We start from the raw sequence: 25,241 nt of genomic DNA, 5'->3' as shown, positions 1-25,241 counted from the left end.
AGTTTCTTCCAGGATGAGCTGAGAGAAACAACCAGTGTAAAATGTTAAGTTGTTGTACAGTTGCTATGGTTAGCAAGTTAGCATAGCAAACAATGAGGTGTTAATTATTGAGACTGACTTCGACTGTCTTGACCTTTTTTCTAGCTGAGCAAATGTCAAATTTTTAGATTGTTTTGTTTTATTTGACATATATATTCAAAGACTTGAGTTAATTATTTTAAAACTGCACTGAATCAGTTTCAGTAGTCTCCCACTTTATACTAGGGCGAATATAATGTATTTATTTAGAGATTTTCGTGTCAGTTATTTGCACTATTATGGTTATTGAAAATGACACTCCATTAATTCAATCAAGTCTACACTAACTTCTACACTGGTACAAAAAAAAAGACAAATCTTTTCTCCTTCATCCAAAAATTAAAGGGCATACATTTAAATTAGATTAATTATCCACAATGTAAATTAATTTAGAGAACATATGTAATAAAATCACAGATGAAATTAAGCTATTAACATTAGATGTTAACAACACTTTCAATCATAATCATTGAAAGCAGCATGAGTACAGATGAGACTGCTGACATCACATAGCAGCATCTGCTCCATTAAAAGCTCAGACTGAGCAGGAGTAACCTGTTTTCCACACTGCTCAGCCTCCTTGAAAGATCTACATCACTCCTACTCTGAGTACATGTAGCCTGTGACCACACCTAAAGTACACACACTTGTAACTGGAATTACCAAAACAATTGACCCTTACCAAGTCCCGCCCCTCGTCCAACTTTCTCCTTCCCTGTTTCCTGAACTTTGATATGCTATGCTATGCTCATCTATGTTGAAAAGAAAAACAAACTGGTTCAAAGATTTTACTGAGGGACCTGTAAAAATTGCATATATTCACATCTTAAGCTGCTCATGTTAGCAAAACACTGGGTAATTTTCATCAATCATTAGCTAGCTAGTTAGCTAGCATTTTACTAAAAATAGCTAGGTAGTTAGCCAGTGTTTTTCCAACACGAGTTAACTTAAGATGTGACCCTGTATGTTGCTTTTACAGGAAAAGGAGAAATCTGGCTGAGGTACAAAGTTTGCTCAACTGTTATTGGAGCACAGAGCGAAAAGGGGCCGGACTTCTGGAATGGTCAATTGAGAGTGTTTGAGATATGATCTATGACATAATTAGAAGAATATAATTAACTCATAATATAAAATGATCAAAACCAAGTTTTCTGCCTATTAAAAAGGAGTTTTCTCTCACCACAGTTGCCTCTTGGTGGGAACTACAGAGTTTATAAGAGTGCAATCTTGACCTGCTATGAAAAGTGCCCTGAGACAAGTCATGTTATGATTTGGCGCTAAACAAATGATATTGAACTGAATTATTTCACTTTACATATACGCATTTTTTACTATTATTTTGGATTTTTTGTAATATTTGGTTTTGACATGCACACAATCATGTTATTGTTTTTGCAGCAGTTTAATTGCTTGAATGTCATGAACAAGTATTCACGTATGTTTTTGCTGCAAAACCACCTCTCAGGTTCTCAAGGTTTTTATATACACAAGTTTGTACCTTTGACCTTTCTAACAGTTATTCATTTTTCTTTCTGTCAGTCAGGAGAATTTCATGGGAAAAATGAATGTGACTTTTACCTCTGTTAACAAGGTCTATTTCCAGAATTGTCGATTAACAAGCATCTTCTTAAATGAAAACACACACATATGTTCCGCTTAATACTTTCAATGAGACCACACTAGAGCAGAATCAAAAGCAAGGCCACTGAGGTAGTGTGCTGGTACTTTCAGAGAGCATGATAAGAGCAAGGACTGAGGCAGCTGTGGTGAGGGAAAACTCCTTTATAACAGTCAAAAAACTTATCATATACTGTTGGCTGTTGTGTTAGATTGTATTGAGCAGGCTTTTGGTCATTGGCTCAGATGGTAGAGCAGGTCGTCCCCTGAGCCGCAGGTCAGTGGTTCGATCCCCAGCTCCTTCAGTCTGCATGTAGAAGTGTCACTGGGCAAGATGCATAACTCTAACTTGGAGTGAGAGTGTGTGAATGGGTGAGCAGAGAATCATCAAGGGGCGCTTTCGATAAAAAACTGCTCTTGCTGAACGCTCACAGTGTTCTAAAGTCCTCTGACTGGTTGGTAGACTAGGAAAGCACTACATAAATGCAGTCCATTAACCATTTACTATTGACTGAAGTCTCTCATTGTGAAGCATCCAATGTTCTCCAAGGGCTGAGTGGTAAATCTGAGCTTTTATGAGTTCAGATTATTAGCAAGTGTTTCCACTTATTAACAAGTGTTTTGCACTGGTCAAAAAATGTGGAGAATTTTCTCTTTTTCTACTGATATCAGTCATGTTTATGACATTATTTTGTGCACATATAAAGACTCTTTTCAAGCACATGCTCTCTGAAAGTACCAGCACACTACCTCAATGGCCTTGCTTTTGATTCTGCTATAGTGTGGGCTCATTCAAAGCATTAAGCGGAACAGATGTGTGTGTTTTCATTTAAGAAGATGCTTGTTAATTGACAATTCTGTTAATAGACCTTGTTAACAAAAGTAAAAGTCACATTCATTTTTCACATAAAGATTGATAGAATCATTTCAGTTGCTTGGATAGGCATGAAATTCTCCTGATTGACAGAAAAAAAATTAATAACTGTTAGAAAGGTCAAAGGTACAAAGCTGTATATATAACAACCTTGCAGTAGACCTTGAGAGGTGTTTTTGCAGCAGAAACATACGTGTTTCTCCCTGCAAATGCCTCTCTCGTACCCTAATTAAGGAAACAAGGTTTATTGTTCATGACATTCAAGTAATTAAGCTGCTGCAAAAGCCAACAATAACATGATTGTGTGCATGTCAACACATTGTCATCTGCAGTGGTTATAAGGGAAATGAATTCTAAATACAGGTGCAGAAGCGAATGTGCTGTGAACAATAGGACACAATCAGGGACCGGCACAGAGAGAACTCTTTCTTATGAGAACATTTCCTGATAAAAGCAGACAAATGTAGTCTTAATAAGACAGCCACAGTTTGCTGATGCTTACCCTCTTTTCTTGGTCATTATCAGCGGGAGACTGGTTGTCCTCAACATCGTCCACTAATGACTACAGTGGCAAGCTGTAAAGTACTGTCCAACTCAAACTGCCGGGGCGAAAAGAGCTTCAGCGTGGAACTCTTTTTGGCAACTGTCTGTAAAACTGTTCAACAGTCCAAGAAAACTTAAACAAACTCGTCTGGTTGGAATGCCACAGCTAATTTATCCAAAAACAAAGGAGAAAAACAGCACTGCTGCAAGTTTGTAACATTCTTTTCTTAGTTGTTTGCATTTTACAGACAGAGACGAATAAGACAAAGAACTCTTTCTCATGAGGACATTTTCTGATAAAAGCAGACAGTCTGGTCTTAAAATAAAAATGGGTCCAGAGCCTGGTTAACTTCAGGCTGTTTCTTTCTGACAGAAAGTTCAGTGTGCAACACAGTAAATATTGTGTATGTGGAAAAATAAACTTGTTTTCCAGTGGAGTTTCGTGACGGCATTTCCAATAGAATTGTAAGAAATGGCTTAAAAATAATATTGTGATATTTTGAGGCTATTCCGCAATATTCAAAATATATATCTATAGACATTTTGTCTAAAATAACATACTGTAAAGTCTCAAATAGTGCAAACATATGATGACCTTGTAGAATATGATGCACTGCACCCAACGTTATATAAACTAGTTAAAATGAGCACAACCATAAACATCTAGGCTACAGCCATAAAATGCAATATACACATTAATGCGCAGTAATATTAATTTAGAAATATGAGATATAATAGTAAAATGCTGACAGTAATGTATAAGTATGAGTAATGTTACATTTACTTTAGACACGTCCAGTAAATGTTGCTGCTTGTTACTTTTACCTTAGCTAATTTTAGACTACAGAACTTACTTGTAGTGGAGTATTTTCAATGCTGGGTATTAGTACTTTTGTGTAAGTAGTGGACTTGAATTATACACCCTCGGCACTACTTTTCCCAGCCAGGCCTTCCACTTTAAGGAAGGTGAGATTTTGGGTAACTAATTAGCTGCTATGAGTCAGGCTAAAGTCAACTGGATATTGTTCTGAGCTTGCAGTCATGGGTAGGGTAGCAAACATGATCAAATGATAGACCTCGTTTTCTCATGTGATTTTTTTTCCCTGCCACAGTGAAAAAAATCACAGTTGCTCATAGCTGCTAGCTTTTCATGGACCAATTCTGCTGAGGAATACAGGAAGATGCTGTTGTAACAATACATAAACAGGGACTTTTTATTTCTTTTTTGTGGCAGCAAAGACAACACACAACCTTTCATTAAATATTATACTGTGATCTGAGCTGATTTGGCTGACTGAAGTAAAGTTCTTCAGGAGCAACCAGTGGAAACACTAATATGTTCATCTGCTATATCACACATTAATCCATACTCAAATATAACAAATACAATACATAAATCACCCAGCCCTATTTTCCAGTAAGATATTCCTTAACAGGATGACCTTTCCTCACAGAAAATTCACAAACACAACTTGTGGACTAAAACTTGAAAATGACTAGTACAACCACAGCACCACCTAACATCTAAAAGCAACTAGTACAGAGTTCAAGATACAAATGCTTTCTGAGTAGAGACGACAGAGACACAAATCCCTTACAAGACCGAAAAAAGCATCAGGGTCAGTCTACCAAGGTCCAATGACAGTTGATGTTACCAGCCTCTAACAGCTGCTGTACTGGTGAGCAGAAATTATTTTACTCTGGGTCCTGCTTGTGTACAGTACACACTAAGTGCATTTTTACTTTTTATCTACTGACTCAAATTTCCACTGAGCTGGACACACTTTTCATATGAATGGAGGAGAACTGAAACCTGATGTTACATTCACTGTATTTCTTTCAACAAATACCTCTGACAGCTATGAATACCATCATTTAAAAGGGGTGGTGGAATACAGTACAAGCCATAAAATATAAGCTACCAATGAAAATACTAACTAAACTGAACTAAAGTTTATATGACACAAGATGGCCTGTTTCATCACTGATAGTTATTTGAGAACAATTACACTGAACAGCACAAGTGATTGGTGTTTTTGTCACTTTAGGGATGATACTTTTCTGTATCTATACACCGGCAACAGCTGATGAAGCACCTGCTGCAATACTACCACAACTACCAGATGCAACCAGCAGAGATTTGTTTTACATAAAGTTTTTTGTACTGGGTCATATAGTGTAATGCCATACGCTGTAAGGGAAGACACATAAGAGAAAGAGTACAGCCGACGCCTGTATGTCATCCATAACGTTAGCTAGGACATGGCTGAATGCTAATGTTAGCAATGGTAGCTAATGGGTTGTCAAAGATGTTGTTGTAGTTTGACATATGGCCCCATGCCCTTTCAGATTTTCACTGCATTGTCTCTTCAGTTGCAACAATATCATTTGTTAGATTCTCTACGTTCATATGATGTGTAACCTGGAACACAGCAGTACGACATTTGATCTTCCCACCTTGAGTGTGACCTCAGGAAAAAGGCTGCTGTGTGAATATGATTCATTGTCTTTTCAGTCGCTGATCAATTGTAAAGCAGTTAAATAATAACTTTTTTCCAGATTCCCTGTGTACGACTTGCAACACAACAGCATGACATTATGACATTTTGATAACAGCATTTCCACCCTGACCACGACTGTCAGAGGAAAATGGCCGCCACGTGAATGTGGTGAAGAACAAGCCGAGGAAATATGCCTGTATTCCCAAACACAAAGCGTAAAAAATGGTGCAGGAGGTTGCATAGTGACATGTGCTGTCTCAAAGTTGTTGTGGATTGCTACATCTGCTAACATGGGAGTTCTGTTCTCTGAGATGGATGAGTGACAGACGTCAAAAACACTTTGTGTTCACGTTTCCCTCAGGGCTAACCCCTGGCCCATGGCAGAACTTCTAAAAATAAATGCTCTGAGTGATAACAGAGTATCACTCTGCTACATCACTCCAACACTGTGATGGTCTAATAAAAAAGAGACGCCACCAAGAGAAAAACAAGGGTCAAAGCAGTTTGAGTGCAAAGTCTTTTAATACGTTTTGTAGTTCTGTTTTAATTCTTGCAAATTTCACAGCCCACAGCGTCGTTGATGTGTGTTATTGCGAACCACTCCTGTTTTATTCTCACAAGTAAAACATCATATTTCTAAAACTCGTATCCTTGTGCCACATCAATGTTGGATTTAACTCACTGACTCTGAACAGATAGATAAGACGTCTCCATGCGGCTCACATTTTCATTTTAGTTCATGAACTGTAAACCTCCAGTATTAGCAGCTCCAAGCCAAACCATGTGTCAGAATGATATGCAACCCGAATATTAAGAGGTTCTCACCTGCTTGACATCGTATCCCAGGAGAACAAAGTTCAGATCTGGAGAAAGAGCAAACTTTGAGGCCTTAAAAGTTGCCTGTGGGGAGAACGAGAGCTGGATGAGATCTTGTTTTTTTTTCACAACAAACCAATTTTTCTATTAAAACTAAGAATAATTCTCAGATGCATTTGTCTTGATACAACCCCAAAAGCATTCTCACAAACTGAGATCAGTGTAAAAAGTTACAGTGAAACTTGAGTCAACTTCAGCAGGGTCAGAGCACCTGCTGAGGGCAAAGTAGGTTGCCATAGTAACAGTGAAGCATGACTTTCAGACAGTAAAAAAGCTGATCTTATCTATCAAGACAAGCTTATACAATAAGGCTTGCCCAGGCAAGTAAAATGCCATATCAAGGAAGTAAACCTGGCAGCACTCAAGTGGTACAAAAGAGTTAAACTATTAAACTATTTCGATAATTGTTAAAGTAATTTTTTTACACAAAAATGGCAGAAAATGCTGTTTCTGCCTCTTCAATATGGGGATTTACTGATTGTCTTTGTTTATTATCATACTAAACTGAATATCTTTAGATATTAGACTGACAAAATGAGACATTTAAAGACATCACTTTGGGATTTGAAAAACTGGGATGGGTTTTTTTTACTATTTTCTGACTTTTTAGACATTGCAGCCCCAGATTAAACATGACAATTAACTTAAGACTTTGTTTTTATTATTGTAATTTTTTTTAAAAAAGAAAAAAAAAATCCTGTTTCCATGCAATATTGTTGTGCCACAATTTCATGCAATAAATAAAACGTGTTTTTGTTGAGACTGGCATGCTCATTTTTACTTTGTTCAGCTTTGTGAAATGACTGAAATCATCTGAATGCACTGGAAAAAAATTCTCACTTTTTAGTAGAGACAGCACTTACAAACGTTGTGTTCTTCAGCAGGAGATCTGTCTCATTGTTGTGCGTGTTGACTTTAAAAACGTCTCCATCCCAGCTCCGATAGATGATTTCTTCCTCTGGAAGAGAAACAGGCAAGTACTGTTTGTGATTATGTTCAAAATAAAATGTGTCTGTAAATGCTCTATAGGCCCTGAACCAATAACCACTATTTCTTTGGAAAACTGTTAAATTTGAAAGCTGTGAAAGCTTTATAAATCTGATTGTCTTTTTTCCCTCACCAAACCAATCCCTTCTTTCTATTCTAAACCAAAAAAATATGGCATGCCTCAAATTTTCTGTGATTTGTTGACAAGAGAGCAGCCACTCCTTTTAATTTCAAGCTATACATCAGCAGGGCATGTGTTGGTGCTGGACTGTGGCTCTCAAAGTTTGCATTATTTATGTGATTTAATTAGCATAATTGAAAAGCTCCTATCATGACTAGCATCTGGACCTGTATGATAGATGGAATTCAGAGTAAACAATGTTTTAACTTAACAGTTAATGTTTTGTTTAAATTCAGTACATCACGTGTACTAAACTAACATGTTCTCACTCGCAGCTTGCTAAATTTACAGCCCGGTCAGTGGCCCTACGCTTCAAACCTGCGTACACTCTAGATACCCCTCTAATGTCAGTTTTACACACACAGGGCTCAGTGGCAAGTTAGCAATAATAAGTATGCAATATCTGGGTAGACTTTCAAAATAAAGGCACAAAAACTACTTGGGTAGGTTTAGGCAGTGAAACTACTGCATTAGGAAGAAATAAGTATGTTACTTATGTAAAGTACCTAAATTATGTAATTACTTGGGATTTAAATCACATTTCATCATGATACGATACAATATCAATTCTTTGGACAATGATACAATATTCATTGATATCACAGTCTGCCATGATATGATTTCAATTAGATTTAATTCATGGGCCTGCAATCAACATCAGAAAATATCTGTCCATTTAACACATTCAGTTACATTTCAAGTTCAGTTCATCTCTCAAAAAGCAACTAAATTATGATTGAACAATGTGACTCTACTCTTCCAGTGTGAGTTTGTAATGGGAATTTCAAAATAAAGGCATATCTTAAAGATGACAATATAGATCGATATTTTCACTTTCAGGGGTCAAACGATAAGGTCTGCCCGCTTACTCATTCATCCACCCCACCTCCTCCATGTGTGGACTTTCTCCCTCTTTATACTATGCCGGCAGCTGCAGATGGGTTTACATTAAAGTCACTTGAAAAGTCTGGTGCTTCAGTTACGTTCACGAATAGGTATGGTTTGTCTCTGTATTAGTTGCACAGGTGACTTAACAAGTTGGGAATGAGACCAGGCTGGTATTTGTATCATTTTTTGCCTGGCCTGTATTTGAGGCTGGCCTTTATTTGTTTGAGTTTTTATTTGAAGACATACAGACATTTATTTCAGTTCTAACTGTGAGTATGTTACAATTGCTGAGACTAGCATTTACCTCACAGCACCATTATTCCTAAAAGCAGCCTCACAAAGCCATTTGTGTGGCACCTTGGTCAGGCGTACTGACTGGAGAACTGCAATATAGATGTCTTTGATAGTGGGGGAAATCGGACCACCGATAGAAAACCAATGCAGACAAAGGGAGACCATGCCAAGTCCACACAGAAAGGCCATGTCCAACTCCAAACAGGGATCGGAACCCATGACCTTCTTGCTGTGAGGTGAATGTGGTTAAAGTGCCACCACTGTGCCACCCATGTATCTGAGATCTGTGACAGTTACTCAACTCTTCCACCAACTTGGATAAGCTTACTTTCTGAGCTACTATACAAAGGGGAGCACTGCTTGACTACTGACACTGAGTGCTTGCATGTCAATCTTGTCTTACACAATCACCAGCATAATGTTTGAAGATACTGGGAATTATTGGTCTCTCTGTTGGAAAATAATGGCTCAAGTCGTCCAAAACTAGCCCCTCTGTTGATGATATCAACAAACTATATAAAAGATACTCGGCAGCAGTTAAATATGTCCACATGACTCAATAAACAACAAGTAATAAATATTACGTGAGGATAGATTTCAGTTGAGCCCCTGAGAGGAGTGACACAAGAGAAGAAAACAACAACAAGAAAGGCTCATTTAGGAGGATCTGTCTAAGACAACGTGTCTCAATGAGATTACACTTCAGTTTTCAACAACGGAAACAATGACAGGAGTGCCTGAAATAACTCCAGTCTAATCCCAAACCAGCACTGCAGCCCAGCGAGGCTTGGATTCTATTAATGCATTTGACAGGTCTAAATCACTTCAAGGTCCTCATCTCATGTAAATGTCAATGAATAAGCTCTGAGGCATCAATCTCAGGCAAAAGAGCGATAGACTAGCAAACACTCAAAACGCCTTTGAGTATCATGACAGGAAAATAAATATGAAAGATGGATGGATTTCTTGTGCTCAACGGGTTTGTAAACCCTCAAAAGGACTCTTGTAATTTAGAAACCCTTAACAACAGTAAAAAAAAAACATCCTGCAGTCCTTTTTTGCATTTTATATATACCGTGCATGTATCAAATCAATGCTTATATTAAACATTTTACAGCAAGAGTAATTGGAAATCGGGGCAACTCTCCTCCTCCTTGACAACAGTGCCATCAATAAAAGCCCCGAGGATAAAGATGACATGCAATCTCAGCTGTGATTAAAGGTGTCCCAGCTATCCAATCACTTGACACTGTTTTGTGAAGCCAAGAATTAAAGGAAATCCCCTGTTATGCCACTGTTGACACTGTTACCCAACTGATAAATTACACATCTCTAGTCCTTGAGCTAAACACTCTTTGGTGAAGAAAATAGCCAGATGAGCTTTTCATTGTTGACTTACTTGATATTGTTTATTTAGGATGCAAAGGGACAGGAGTATTTAAGGTTAAAGCATTAAACAAGTGGGCAATTAACCCTAATGTTGCACATCAGTGTTTTAGACATGAAGACCAATAATTGACACAGGAAACTGCCCCACATGTGGAAACAACATAATGTGTAATGGCTTATTGTGCCTTTGGACAACACATCCACAAACCTATATGACAGATTGGGTCGACTGCTAAAACAACATATAGTACCAGTGAAGAGCACCGGCAGCATCAGGCTTCTGAACCCCAGCTACACTATGCAAATCATGTGACATAACTCGTAATCATAATGTGATATTTCACCCATGGCTTACATTGTAAAACAGTCAGTTTGGGTTGGTTTACCCAAAAAAAACTATGTGGGTAGGTTTAGACAAAGATTGTGGTTGGGGTTTAAATAACTATGTTATGTAAGAGACATCACTTACACAGTGGAAGTCATGTACAAAACAAAACTTAAGTGACTTTATACTTTAAACAACTTTACATTTAGTCCCATGAATGAAAGTCCTGTGTTTGTGTTTGGGACTTTTTATGTCAGCTCAATTTTGAAACAAAGTACCCTTACTTATTACAAATCGCAATGTTTCCAACATTTTTTTGGTTTTATTTTTGTACTTCTTTTTTAGATGGTTCTAGGAGGAAAGTCGTTTTTAATAATGTTAACATAACATGTTTATAATCTATTAAACATTTAACTGTTTCTCACTCTGAGTACAGCTACAGACAAGGTTGGGGAAGGCGAACTTTAGAGTTACAGAGCTTTAGAATAAACTTTATTGTCCCCAAAGGAAAATTTGTCTTGGACACAGTGCTACAGTTTGTTGTTTCACATAAAATAAGATCAACATTATCTCAGAAACATAAACATGAGCAACAGTAGCACAAGCCTGGGTCACAACAAAGCAGTGCCACCGGATGCAGAGTCTCCACAAGGACGAACTGGTGAGTAATCCTCTGTGGGTTCATCACCAAGACTGAAACCTTTCACATTACGTAGTCCTTTGATTGATGTTAACTGATTATTGCAGCTTGCAGTGAAAGAAAAATAATTATCTCTAAAATGTACCTCTGAAAAGACTAAAAACAAAAATATTTAGTTACATTACTTTGAGAACTTGAACATGCTTTGGTAACATAGATGCACTCATCCCAACCTGTATCTTCCTATGATTATTGTTAGCTGATACTGTGTATTATGGTAGATACACACAGGAATAATCATACACTACAGATAATCTGTGGAAAAATACCAGCTGGTTACTGTGAGGTTTGGAGGCCAAAAATCTAATCACCTGTATACAAATGACCAGTACTGCTGAGTCACTGGAACTGAACAATAATATTCCTGTCAACATCCTGCAGATATATTGTGATTATCTGGGGCTTTGGGGCAATGCAAGTTTGACTTGTTGTACCTTTGTGATCCGAACAGACCCAGTAATGACTGACCAGAGGACCAAAGGGCAGCCAGGCTCTTAAACAGGAGCCCTTGGCCATGTTGAGGTAAGTGAAATCAGACCCTGAATGTCAGCCTGGCACACTTAAAACTACTGAAATTATTGGTGCTATAATAAATATGAATGAAAAAGTAGCTCTACGTGTGCATATTCTGTTGGTCTTTCACCTTTTATAGTAATATTTTAATTTGTCTTTATTCTTCATTTTGTCACTACCTACAAATCAGGAGGTTTTGGACCCTGGACACTAGATTGACTTAGTATTTCAGTTGGACCAGCTGTCATGGGGCTGACATTAACACATAAATGGCACCGCAGTCTGTGGAGAGGACTGAGGTGTAATTTCTGTGGTGATGAAGCAGGTGTGCAAATTCCCCTTAAGAGTCTTCCTCAACTCCAGGGTCTGCTGTTGTGATGGTCTGATTCTATTTGAAGGGTAACCTTGGCATTTTTCAACCTGGACCCTATTTTCTCAAGTCTTTGTGGAATTTTCAAACAGTATGATTCAAAAGTATGTGTGGCCACTAGAAGCACATGTTTTTGCAAGTTGCTGAAACTCTACTGACAAAACAGTTTATCTCTGTAAAACACACTTCTTTCAAACTTGACAGAAACAAAATAAAAGTCAAAATCAGCTTGGCTCATATTTCCACTGTTCCAACAATCACAAACTCTGGTTGTTTGGTTGAAATAAAACCTTAATTCACTGAGTTAAATGTGAAAATATTCCTGCTGGTCATGCCATTTTCCCCTGCTGCTTCTCTCCTCACTCCTCTCGCGATATTTTCACATCTAACTAAGGGAATTAAGAATTTATTCCAACCAAACAACCAGAGTTGATAATTGTTTGAACAGTGGAAAGACAAACCAGGGTGGTCTGGGTGAGTTTTATTTTGTTTATTTTGAATGAAGATGATGGTGGCAATGTTAAAATTACAGTTTTGCAAACAGGAGCTGGTTAATTTGGCGAACAGCTGTTTTCAGTCAAACAAAATTGTATCTCACTCTTCAACAAAAAGCTTTATCTCTGTAAGGAACTTTTCCATGATGTTGTGAGACACTCAGAATAACAATCTGAGCTTGTCAGTGGTAAAAAGCTTCATCTCAACAATGTGCAGTTGCCCATAGATATGTTGTAGCTTAGCCACACTGTAGCTTAGTTCCGCTTCTGTTGGCTGCAGCAGCCTCGCTCAATACTGAACCAAATTCAAAAATTGTTGTCTCCATTTGTCACAAGACACAAAACATGAAAAATGGTGTCCAAGTTGAAAAATACTGAAGTTGCCCTTTAAGTCAAGTCATCAATAAATCAATATTTTGTCAAAAACAAAGCATCATGTTGTTTTTGGAAATCTACAATAAAGTCAACTCTAAAGCAAATTTCTATAAAACCGTGAGTAGAGTCATGATTTTTCTTGAGGCAAAAATCATCATTTGGAAACTCTTTTAATTCTTTTTGTAGCTTTTTATGGAAGTGATGTGTTTCTACATCATGCTTTAGACTAGACACTAAAGTGATGGGAATGAGACAGGAAACAACAACCAACTGAACTGACACATTCGTGTACACTGGCAAATGCCTCACCTGTATTTCAGACTCGAAACTACAGTTTATGTGCAATCTTAGTCCTATTTGGTTTCTACAGAGCAGTAAAGGTTTTGTGGGGTCAGACAGCAGTAGAAAGAAAAACCAGCAGCATGGGTTTATTATTGGAGTTATTACTGAGGTATATTATAATTGTCTTCATAGCAGCAGCTCTCATATTTGTATTCAGCCTGTCATTTATCATAGCCACACTGAATGCTCCATTTGTCTGTCGCTTAAATGTGGTTTAGTGCAATCAGAGAAGATTTATGCATGAATTGTGCACAAAATACAAGGAAATATGATACTTTAGTCTGGTGTATTTATTCATACTTAGTCTTTTATATTTCTGAGACAATGACTATGGGTAATATGAAAGTGGGGATAAACCTGCAAAGATCACCCAAATCTATGACGCATTTTAGCTTTGTTTAGCTCACTGTCGTTTTATCAGCAGCAAACCCTGCTTTCATTGAACTTGATGCCAGTCACAGCCTGCAGCTTTTTCAGTCAAAAGGCTGCAGCAACAAACAACAGGCAAACAAAGTTAGCAACTAGCTGGTGAATATAGTGGAGCATTTAGCCGCTAAGTAGTCAGATATCTTCCTCAGTAGATGGCGAAGTCCAAAAAACAAAGCTAAGTGCACTTAAAGCTATCAGGTGGCCAGACCCATGACTCCAAATGAATACTAATGTTGCTCTGTGTCTGCTGAATGTGTCTGTTTATAACTTGTTCTGTGGCCCTCAAGTGGTCAAAAAAATAAATAAATGTCATTTAAACTCATTACACAGTTGTTCCTGTATAAGTGGACAGAGCCTTCCTGACATCACTCATCTTGGCAGTGTCTGACTCTGTCTAATTCCCAGCTAATCCACAAATGGGAAAAGAGCTGAAGTATGGCTGGAGATGAGGCAACCCGTACCTAACGGTTAGCCCAAATTTCCGATATGAGTATTGATACAATACTTTACAGTAAAAAACATTCAGGAAGCTGTTCAAAGAGAAACTATTTTTATTCTACACACTTAACACAATCTGGATAGCTGGACTAAATTAAGAAACTGACGTAATATGTGCACAATATTGGACTATATGAAAAAATATAAGTAATTGTCAAGAGGAACATTAATAATGAACAGTAGTCTGCCTAATTTAGAACAGAAAAAGAAGGGAATGAATGAATGCACCGGAAAAAAGTGGCAGAGTGAGACCTCTTACTATCATTGTACTAGAGCAGCTAACCCAGGTCTGACCTTTGACTTAAACTTGGTGAGTAAGCAACACTAGGTTATCCATCCCTGCAGTGGTGAGGAGCAGATGCACAGTCACAGTGTGGTGCACAAACTCACCAATGAGCTAACAGGTTAGCTGTACTTGTTAGCTAACAAACAAAGTTCACTCAGTTAACTGTGCAGATAAGTAGAAAAACAAATAAAAAAATTCAGCCTTCGCGCAGTCGTCACAAATGTGGAAATTACCTATAGAGACTAAAACCCTTTTTTTATATCAGGCTGTAAACATACTAATTTTTGCTGTGAAGCTGGGGGACTTAGGAGGATTGGAGGCAGCCTCAGGTGGCCATTTCAGGAAGTGCAATTTCCAGCACTTGCATGTCAGCGTAATATCTCAGCCCCAGAGGTTGCCACTTGAAAATATACCACTGAGGCAGTTACAATTGATTGGGTAATTATCTGGTGTCTTATCAAATACTAATTAATTTATCAGATGCAAATTGAGTTAATTACACAACCATTCACACGCTGATTAAGTTGACGACAGAATCAAGGCAGCCTCTCATTAAGATAATGACAGTAAAATAAAAGGGAGAGAGGTTAGACTTGCTTGTCTTTGTGATCAACAAGTGCCAACCAAAACATAACAATCTTTTTTGGCCTCATGATGTATCCTTGGATCCAAACTGCACCTGCTTTTTGATACCTGCATTCATGAAGTAGCTCTTGAGCCACTCTACTAGCATTTGCTTAAGTGACATTATTCTCTCTTGTGGTGAGAGTCATAATGAGTTTTCACTGCCATCATTTTTTCTCAAGAACTAAAGAGTGGCCATCCTTTTTGGCCAACATCCTTTAAAAAGATTGCTTGAGCTCAGGCAACATTTGAGTGGGTATTTTGTGAGTCATTGGCAAACAACTTATTCTGGGCCTAAACGTACCTGTCATCGACCATACCACGACAAAAGTCTGTCTCAACTCTTAACAATAACACAATTGTCATTTGTAGATATTGTAGAAAAAATATAAACTGCATTAACATAAACTGCATGTCAACAAATACTTAAAGGAGCAATATGTAGCAAATGCGCATGGAAAAATTAGTACAGCAGGTTAAACAGCGAGTTGGAGCTATTGACCGAACATTAAATAGGTGAGGATCCTATTTAATATACTGCACCCTCCTCCCAAGACTCGGTGAGGCTTGGGCTGGCTGCAGGAGTACTGCAGGAGCAATGCAGGAGTACTGCAGGATGTGCACAACATTGTAAATTAACAATAACAAGTAACGGCACCGTAAGTTGATCAGTTCTTATAACTGTTAGAAATCAGTTAAAGCTAATGTTAATTAAAGTCTCTTATCCCAAATACAAAAGGCCACTGCTCTGAAAATACACACGCTGGACTTGGAGTTCAGTGACTGCCTTCCTTACTGTCTGCCAGACTCCGTTAACATATTACTTACACCACAGCTGTAGAGTGGTTGTCAGAGTAGGAAATAATTAAACTTAACATGTTTCCTTGATCGCTGATGATATAACATGGCCATTTTATGATTTATTACAGTAAATATATTACATATTTCTCCTTTAATAAATGTGACAGACAGCTTTCCATACAATTTCAGAACTAATTACAGTGTTTGCAGCTATTTGAATGAGGGTTTCTGATGTACTTACCACTGATCCACTTTGCATCAGGATCATGTATTTGGAAGTGTCTTTGAAAGAGGTCATCCACTGTCAACTGTGAACCAGAGTGTTTACCACTGTCATCTACAGGGAATAAAAAAAGAACATGTTTAATATTCTGTGAACAATTAACAACTGTCAAAAAAACTGAATATGCCTGTTTTTTTTTTATCTCAAGTTTTAAAATATGACTAGAATCGCAGGGCACACAGGGTCACTGCATATTTCATACACGACTGGAAAACTGGGAGTTCATTGACATACATCTCATCATCTCTCCACTTTTTATCCCCCCATCATCATATCTTCTCTGCAATTAAATCCTGGCTTGATTGACCTCACAGTCTCTATGATTACCTGCTGTGTACATTCAGTGCTGCTTTTAATTAATACTAATCAGGCAAAATTAAAGCAGAACAAACTGAAGGGTTTGCAGCATAAATGCAGACAGTGAGAGGACACTGATGTAATATAGACAAAACTGATGCTGAACACAGGAATGACAAGTCAAAACACTTCTGATGTCAGTTTGTCCGTTTATTTTTCATAAACTCTGACTTTGATGATGTGATGGATCCATAGAGAGACTCACCTTTTGACAGCAGAACAATGGACAGTCCAATAAGTGAGAGAACCACCAAAATAACCAGCAAGGAGATGCCAATGCCCTTCCAGTTTCTATCCGGTCCAATAGTTCCAATGTCCTACACAAAAAAAGAAAAAAAAAAATTATAATGAATGATGTAAATACAGCCTTCGTTAAGTGTCATAATGAAAACCGAAGAAAGACCCGGGTTTGTGTCCCATGTGAAACCAAAAACCCAACATTGTCCAAAATTTTAAGTTGTATTTTGACTTGTTCGCATCACTTGACATGACGTACGTTGCACAACATACAGAACATGCATACTAGAATGTACGTATCATACTTGTTCTTTTCCAAAACCTAACCAAGTAGTTTTAGTAATTAAACCTACCCAAACTGTGACCATTTCGCATTAGCCACATGTTAAAAAGACTTTTTTGCCAGTGTCTCATACAGACACACGTTTGCTACAAACTGGGTTTACACAATTGACAAATATTGGAATGGATAATATGAGAGCTCCCGAAAAGTGAAGCTGGAACATCTCGATTGCCCCCTAATGGCTGGTTGCAGTATAGGTCATAAAGCCTGCCTCCCCAGTGTATGGTTTGCAACACAGTTTCTATCATTTGTGGTAGTTCTAATTAGGCTGATGTTTGGTTAAGTGTTCATTTCTCTCATCAGTTTGATTTGAATCATTTGATGCTATAAAAAATGTGTTTCATGCCACAATTGACAGCTGTGCTCTACATGTTTGATGAAGGTGATACAATATGGAAAAGATCATAAAGCAACAAACTAAACGGACTGGTTACCAGTAAGTTTTAGAACTGACTTACTGATGTTACTAATTGTCTTCAAAGCACATCATGGTTTATCTCACAGTTACACAGCTGAATTTCTGTTTTGCTGTGAGTCTGAGCATAGCTTCAGGTCCTCAGGCAGGGCTCTGCTGCCTGTTTCTAAGTCTTGGCTCAAGACTAAAGGTGACCGAGATTTTAAGGTCAAAGCCCCTCAGCTCTGGAACTCCCTGCTTCAGGATCTGAGGCTACAGAATCACTGACATCTTTTAAATCACATCTCAGTTATCTTTTCAACAAAGCTACCACAATTCAGTTTTATTTCCAACATGTCTTATGTTTTTATTATTACCATTGTTATTGGGTATGTTATTCCTTTTTATTTAGTATTATTTTCTGTGTCTGAGTATATTTTTTAATGTTTATACACATATGTACATATGTATGTATGTATAGCTTTTTGAAATTCTTGTATAGTGTCTACTCTTTACCATATGAGTACACATACTTGGTCATACTTGGTCAATAAGTTCCAGTTCCAGCCATATCACAGCAATTCTTTAAATAGTAACATAAATAAATAGTGATTTGTTTACATGGATCTGAGTTGTCAGTGTCTTTTAACTGAAATTGAGCTTATCTTGATGCGAACATCTGTAAAACAGTGTTTATTATCAGAATGAACACTTCATTTCCTATAAATTCTTCACAATAAAAGCCTCATGTTATGTTGTCATTTAAATTATCCAGCAAAATCAGGAAGGTACAGAAGCAATGCAGAAGAGTATCTAAACTTTAAGCCAAAGCTACAAAAGAGCTGAACTCACAGACACTTTTAAAAAACTTCTTTCTCTTCGCCCTCCTGTACAGACATGAGTCTTACAGTACACCCTTGTTTGAGGGGATTAAAGGGGCCTGATCACTGGTTGGCCGCGGTGGACGAGATGTTACCGCAGCCTGCTTGGAGGTGGGTCAGACACACTTTGTCCCCACTCCAGAAATGGTCCATCTCGGGTTTAAAAGTGGAAATGGAAATGAACTTGCATTGCCACTTCCACATGAGACCGTTGGACTCAGCACATCCAAACATGCAGATGGAAAAGCCAAACTAGAGGTGTTGGGGCCTAAAACCAAGATTTTTATTTAAAAGTCTAACCAGATGTTGAATGTTTTACTGGGGAAAAAAGGAAAATGTGTGTCCCAGTACATGAATCTTTAGAATAAATGTGATTATTTCACAAACTGCTGTGAGACTGTGTGTGATATTACTCACCCTTTATATATTATTAAACATATGCACATACTGCAGACACTAAACTGCATTTTGCTGTCTTGGTACAGGCACTGTGCAATGACAATAAAGTTAAATCTAATCTAATTTAATCTAATCTAGAGGTCAGAGATAAAGAGATGTACAAAGTGACATTTAACCTGCAAAGTCAGACCTGTAACCAACTTAGATCTGGGACATGACTCTACAAAAAAGAAACTCCACTTGTTCTTAGTATTACTTAACATTTTCTGGGTAATTCAGTAAACCTGCTTCTTGGAACAAACCCAGAGGGTGTGGAGTCATAGCTGTTCTTACTGTGCTGAACTTGATGAAAGCTCGATGAAAGAACAGAACAATTCTCTGAAGAGCAGGCCCATTTTTGGACGTTATCTCAAACTCTTTATCTTCCTGACATCAATTACGCAGCCTTATTTCATTTGCAGTGACAGAGCAGTGTTATAAATAAATCTATCTTGCTTACAGAGCCCCAAGCTACTGAAAACCCGTCTGTGTATTTATGGATCTATTTGCTCTCCAAGTCTTTTAATTGGGAGGATGATTCAAAGATAAATATCCTGGAGCCTTGTCAACTCCCCCCAGTTCTACTCTACAACTTTAGCCTTACACCCAGTCCCTGTGGCTTTTCCATATTAAAATTCTGGATCGCTCGTGAGAGAAAAGTGATTTTCCACAGTGAAGGCTTTTCCTCCAGTCTAGATTCAACATCATTTTGTTTGTGCTGTCTGTATTTTCTGTTTCGTTTAGCCTCATTAACTAGAGCAACCCTCATTACATGTCAGGGAACATTATTTGCCATTGTGATTTCTTCATCAGATCATTATTCAGAGACCCCCAATATTACACTGTGCTGTCAGGCCGTTATGTTCCTCATAGTGTATGTTTTCATATAGTGCAACATAGCGACTCTTGTCATCCCCTGCTGTGAAAATGTGCAATGAAGAGTTCAAACTGCTACATATCCATTTTAAAAAACATTTAAATTGCCATGAAAGAAATCCATTACACAACTCTATCTAAAATGCAGAATAGTCCATTTAGAATATCCTGTGCCCAAACAGACAAACCACATTCATTTCAGTTCAATTCAATTTGATTAGATTCAAGTTAGTTCAATTTATAGAACCTGTACATAAGAACACTTAAATCAATAAGCAATAAATAAATGCTCCCTTTGTAATATAGTTACACTTTCATGCAAATTCAACTAATCTCCAGAAATTCTGCCTTACTTTGCAATTTTGTCCCCTCACTGCCACTTTTCTGCAAATCTGACCAATCATCATAGCATCTCGTGAGTTCTACAGACCAAAACAGTCCCCTGCACAAATGTCATACATCTACATCTAAATGAACCAATGCAGCAATTTATTTTTTACTATTTTTTGGTATTTTTATAGTTTTACTTTGTCACACGTACTGACAAAGAGATTGACATACATATATTAATGTGCTCTTTTATGTGTATTTTATCATTTTGTGCTGGCTGTTTTTCAGATTGAGCTTGAAAGCAGTGGCATGTTTATTCTGCTTCACTCAGAGCTCAGACTTAAACCCTCAGACACCAAGGACAGGTCTTGTTGGGCTACCTGCCAAGTGAGAAACCACAGATGGCTTTACACTATGACTAAGGCAATCACCAAGGCTGCATATGAAGGCAGGTTTCAAACTAGTGTCAAACATTCAGTTCTCAAGAAGAAAATAGCCTTAGAATTTGTGTACATCTAGACATCTGCCTATTTTTTTAACGCAAGATTGCTCCCTATGTGAGAAAGCAGTGCATGCATCATTTGATCAGTCTCTCGTGCATTTATCCCAGTACTGCCTTGTAAAACGAACTGTGGTCAGAGATCATTTTTTCACACATACATCAAACAGTGAGAATGAGATCCTATATTATATTAGAATAATAACCCCTGTTACACAACAGACATGTAAACAACATCTGATAGGACACAACTGGAACCACCGATTTAACCAATAATATCTGCCCACTTTATTTAAGTCTTCTCCTCTCTGAATGTCTGCTTGCTTTTTTGTGCAAAAATTCTGCGGGTTCACTTCCTCATTTACACATGAAGCATATTTTGAAAAACAGGAATAAAAGAGATTTTATTTGCACTTGATTCTTTAAAAAAAAAAAAAAAATTATACAATTTTGTTTGGAAACAAAAAACACTTCTTTTTTGCTATTCTCACTAGGTCCCACAATTTTATAGCCAAAAACAACAATACAAAACAAAACACAAAAAAGGAAAAACATCTAAAACCTGCAAACATGCATCACATTTTTTTTAGAAAAACAGCTATGAAATGAGGCGTATTAGGCTGCAAAAAAACAAAAAAAAAAAACAACCTGTGAAATCATGGTGGGACTGAAGATTTAAGCATCTGGTCAAAGTGCTTGAGCTCTGCTACAGTGTGCTCTCATGTGTACATGGTAGTCAGACTCCTGTGTTGCTTGGTGTAGAGCACAAGTTCAAGAATTATTAACAGGTCAAAGTTTTGTGGTGGAGCATTAATGACATTTGTTATTTTCCTTTTCTTATAAAAGACATATCAGCATTTGAGTGCCTTAACACTTACAGTAAGAATTGTGGCCGATGAGCCAGTTTGAATGTCAGTTTTTAAAACAAATAACACAAATGATTTTTTTTGTACATTTTTTTTGTTTTCCCAAAAATCACATTGACCCCAAAACTGAGGTACATACCAGTCCACCCCTATATTCCATGCATGTGGACACATATGTCTTGCCATTGGTAGTGTCAACATTAAAATTGTTAATCAACATTAAAACATTGATTCTTTGAATATTTCTAATGCAAAAAAGTGAGATCATTTTTAGGTAGATCACTTTGAGTAGACAACGTCTTGTCCACTCCTTGTAAGCTAGCTTGCTCTTGCCTTTTAAAGGACCAGTGTGTAGGATTTAGTAGTATGTAGCGGTGAAATTTCAGATTGCACAACTGAATACCCTTCCCCTTCTAAGTGAGAAGCAAAGTCATGGTCTTATTATTCTTGAGCATAATGTATCAACGGCTTTCAACAGATGCCAAATACTCTGACACTGTATCTGCAAACCTGTCTTGACAGGCAAAGCATTCCCTCACACATGCTGTTTGTGACACCTTCTTTGTGACTCTCTTTTCTCTGTGACATGTGTGTGATTTTACTTCTGGTGAAATGCGCTCAGCTATCTGTAGCCTATGTGACAGGTGCTGTTTGGAAGATACACAGCTACAGAAATTGAACTGTACAGAAAGCAGGCCATGAAGTGCGCTGTGATACAGAGCAGCTCGTCTCTATTAAAATCTTCATCTGAAACGAAGCCTCCATTCCCACTGTGTGCTTCTGGAGTCTTCAAGGGTGGCACCAGTCAAACACTTTGTATACTTACTGGATTAGTCAGCAGATCAATACCATTCAGTAGGAACATGTGCAGGCTATGTTCTGGATATTACAGATCACAGGAAACATGAGAAGAACAAGCTGGGGGATGTTAACTTCAAACTGAATTGTAGGTGCTGCGCAGCAGTGAGTCAGGGCCAGGCATTTTCAGGAGGGGAAGAGGAAGATGATGATTTAAAAGTTTTTAAATTAAAAATATCTTTGAAGTCATGTGTATCTAATCCAACAACAAAATGCCTGAGTAGGAATTAGCATGTTTATTCTGCTTCATCCAGGTCAAACTCACAAATTTAGACACCAAGGGCAGGTCTTGTTGGGCTGCCTGCCAAGTGAGAACCCACAGATGGCTTCACACTATGACTATGCTTATGACTAGATTTCACACAAGTCACAAAAAATCAATTCTCAAGGAAAGATTCTAAGAATCTTTGTATGTCTGTAATCTGTTTTAAAAAAATAAAATAAAATAAAATAAAATAAAATAAAATAAGGATTGCTCACACACTGATGAAACACTGATGGAGTCTCCCATGCATTTATCCCAGTACCAGCTTATGAAAACAGCTACGGTCAGAGATCATTTTTTCACACTTATACCAAACTCTGGAATTAGATCCGGGCACAGTGTGAGCATTTCAATTTTGGGTGGGCCACAGTAACTTTGGCAGGATTTTTTTTTTAACTACAGAGATTAACACTGTTTACAGCTGGTAGTCTCACTTTAACAAAAATGACTGAGACCACACTGTGGAGGGCGACCAGCACTTCCAGTTGATTACACTTTTAAAACCTTCTTGAAAAACATGTTCATTGCCGAGATAGCAGTTTGTATTTATTTCAAGTGGCACAGGATATCTCCTGATCTGAAGACAGTCATGTCAGGCAGGAATATTTAGCTCTACCTCCTGTATTGTACATTTTCTACAAGTTCTAGTTTTGATGAGAAATGCATTTGCAGGTATAAAATAAGACAATGATATGCATTCCTCAGTACACCAGTTGTCATTTTCTACTGAATAACCGCCATAATGTGAAGTGTGTGCATGTGAGGGGTGACGAATAATGGCCCATTGTGATTGGTCCAGACCTCACATGTGACAATGGCGGAATAAATTTTGTCTTTTTTTCAAATGGAAACGGTTTTTTGTCTTACCGGTGTATTAAAATGCTGATTTTGATAATTGAAAATAAAATAAAACATATGTTCTCCCAGTCATTTAAGGTGGGCCAGTTGTACCAATGGGTGGGCCCAGGCCCGTTAGGCCCACCCATAATGCTGTGCCTGATGAGATCCCATATTATATTAGAACAACAACCTCTGTTACACATTTCAAACAGGCATATCAACACTATATAATGGAAGGACACACTTGTAACCACCAATTTAACCCATAATATCTGCCCAGTTGATTGAAGTCCTCTCCCCTCTGAGTGTCTGATTGCTGTTTGTCTTTTTGTTTTTTGTTGACTGTTTAATCGTATCTATAGCCAACCTAACCAATAAAGGCAGAGAGGACCAGCCAGAGCCAGACTAGATACAGAAGCAGAGCTCCCTGAGTGTGGGTGGGGAAAAAATAATAAGACTTCAATCTATCATCCAAAAACTCTGAGAAAAAATGGGTTTGCTTTGACATTTTTTTTCAGGGAATAAAGTTTACTTTCTCTGTAGTGAGAAATGATTGTGTACAAAGTATTGATTACATTACATTGCTTTTGTGCCAATACAAAGAGGCCTGCTCTACAGCATCCTGGATCGGTTCAGGCTGTCGCACCCGAGGAGCGAATGGCACTTCAGGCTGACTGAATGCAACACACAAGACTGGCAGGACGAGGAGAGGAGGACTCTGTGCTTTTACATCAATGATACTTCATGTTCAAGCACAGGGACAGTTAATGGACAATTTCCCTAGTGGTGGAACTATTAATGTGAAGATATCGACTCTGTTAAGATAGTATTAGAATTATTTCCTGTGTGTATATGTGTATATATTTGTATTTATTTTGTTTTATATCTTTACAATATCTTCATCTTTCATTCTGAATTGTATGAATTACCTGTGTTTAAGTGTGTATTATCTATCTTATAGCTCTGATCTCATTGTGCAACTGTGTTGTATGAAGATAATAAATGACTTGAATCCTTGTAGAGTTTTATACTGTGATAATAATGGATGGCTGCCTTAAACTGCACACCTGGACTTGCCTCATAATACACCAGTGTGCAATACCACACCATTTAGCAGCCATTGGACTAGACAACATAACACATTCAACTGAGTACCTAACAATACAAACACACAGGGGCACACAGACACACAAGAAAAAATCCTGGTTCCTGCAGTTCTTTTTCTCAGAACACCAGAGGAAATTTTGGCATGAATTCCAGGATAGCAGGATCTCTGTTCCCCACATTTCAACCCCTTACAACAGGCCAAATCTCTTGTGATTCATTGTTATTAGCTTGGCATTGGACCAGTGTAATCTATCTGTTGGTCAGCTGCCAAATTTCATAAACTATGTGTCCAGTCATTGCAATGTTCCTCTCAGTTGTTCAGTTTCTTTGCATTTTCATACACAAGACTTCAACAAAGTAAAACCAGGAATCTGATATTGCTGAAAAATCCATCCAATCACAATCCATCGGCACATATTTTGTATTCCTCCCGCACGCATTGTTTTCAGTCATTATCTTTAGATCTTTGTACTTGTGTGACAGTTTGCACTCGGGATAGTGCTCAGCCATGTCAGTGGTAAGAGTATTTATCACTGTCATACTCCATCACCCAGGAGAGCAGTAAGAGCCCTCTCTGCTCCTGCTCCTTATTCACCATATCTCAGATGGAGAAAATAGCTTTTTCCCCACATAGTGTAACTGCTACTAACTGAATGTTCTAAATTGTCGAGTAGACGGCGGG

General features: G+C 37.8%; 1 protein-coding gene across 1 annotated transcript in view; it reads right to left on the bottom strand.

The window, feature by feature from the left end:
- Nucleotides 1–7,201: 7,201 nt before the first annotated feature.
- Nucleotides 7,202–25,241, bottom strand: part of LOC146322501 (inactive dipeptidyl peptidase 10-like) — a 112,158-nt gene continuing 94,118 nt past the window's right edge. Inside the window, exons 2-4 of the mRNA XM_084724498.1 lie at nt 16,831–16,942; nt 16,227–16,322; nt 7,202–7,447 (exon numbers count right to left, since the gene is read on the bottom strand). Of these exons, the coding sequence (XP_084580624.1) occupies nt 7,326–7,447; nt 16,227–16,322; nt 16,831–16,942 (330 nt within the window). The 3' untranslated portion in view covers nt 7,202–7,325. The remainder of the gene's footprint in view (nt 7,448–16,226; nt 16,323–16,830; nt 16,943–25,241) is intronic.

Source organism: Lutjanus erythropterus, chromosome 8, assembly GCF_056507025.1.
Source record: "Lutjanus erythropterus isolate fLutEry1 chromosome 8, fLutEry1.hap2, whole genome shotgun sequence".
Classification (NCBI taxonomy): Eukaryota; Metazoa; Chordata; class Actinopteri; order Lutjaniformes; family Lutjanidae; genus Lutjanus; species Lutjanus erythropterus.
The sequence above is the reverse complement of the archived record's forward strand: the minus strand, read 5'-3'. Positions and strand labels throughout refer to the sequence as shown.